Source organism: Trichophyton rubrum, assembly GCF_000151425.1.
Source record: "Trichophyton rubrum CBS 118892 genomic scaffold supercont2.9, whole genome shotgun sequence".
Lineage (NCBI taxonomy): Eukaryota > Fungi > Ascomycota > Eurotiomycetes > Onygenales > Arthrodermataceae > Trichophyton > Trichophyton rubrum.
In genome coordinates this window covers 759,672-760,465 of record NW_003456420.1, presented here as the reverse complement: position 1 = coordinate 760,465, position 794 = coordinate 759,672, and the positions used below count along the sequence as shown (strand labels likewise).

Sequence of the window (794 nt, the reverse complement as noted above, 5' to 3'; positions counted from 1 at the left end):
CAGCTGAGCTGGCTCGAGGACCACGAGAAGCGCGCTGTTCATTGATGAGGTTCTGGAGGAGAGTCGATGTTGGGTTCACAAAAGGAGATCCAGCCGCGCTTGAGCTCCCTACAGCTTGTTAGCCATCCCGTAGTCGTTCACTCTTCGAATATATAGCACTCACTTTGCGCTCCGTCTGTGTCTTTGGCCTGGCCGGGTATGTGCCTGTATTCTAAGGGGGGGGCGGATAGGTCAGTATATGCATTTAGGCGCTCCTGTCGGAATGGCTGGGGAAGTACAAACCAGCAGGTATATGGACACCATCGTTCAGCGTATGCAGACGGGGATTCGGCCGCACACTCTGAGACTGTTCGGCGGCCATCTGCTTGCCTTTTGTCCCGTCAGTCTCCCGCATTCTGCGGCTCGGGCAAAGACTTGAGTGCGTACTGTTCAGGCGCCCCGAGGGCTCCAGGGAGCGTCTCTGTCTCGCATCCATGGCCGAGCAATCAATTGAAGCCGTGCCAGCGACAGGATCCGGTTCAAGCGACGGTAGCGGTCAGGCTCGCGCAACCATCGAGGACAAGCCTTTCGGAGAGAACGAAGAGGAGGGAGGAGGAGATTAGGACGAAGGGAATGAAGCTGATAAGCGACTCGAGCCTGCGTCTGCGTCCCTGTGTGGGTGGCGGGGGGGCGCAGGAATGCGATATCTGTGACTCGTTCGAAAGCGTGACAGGGATAAACGGCGTATTCTGTCTGCGAGAAGCAATGCAGACGCAGGAATTGGACGTGTGAGGGATGTTATGTCGTGGTGTTTG

General features: G+C 56.8%; 1 protein-coding gene across 1 annotated transcript in view; it reads right to left on the bottom strand.

Annotated features, from left to right (window-relative positions):
* Positions 1-518: 518 nt before the first annotated feature.
* TERG_07260 (uncharacterized protein) overlaps positions 519-794 on the bottom strand; it is a gene marked incomplete at both ends in the record, with an annotated part of 2,430 nt that continues 2,154 nt past the window's right edge. The window contains one exon of the mRNA XM_047748742.1: positions 519-794. Coding sequence (XP_047604730.1) covers positions 519-794 — 276 coding nt within the window.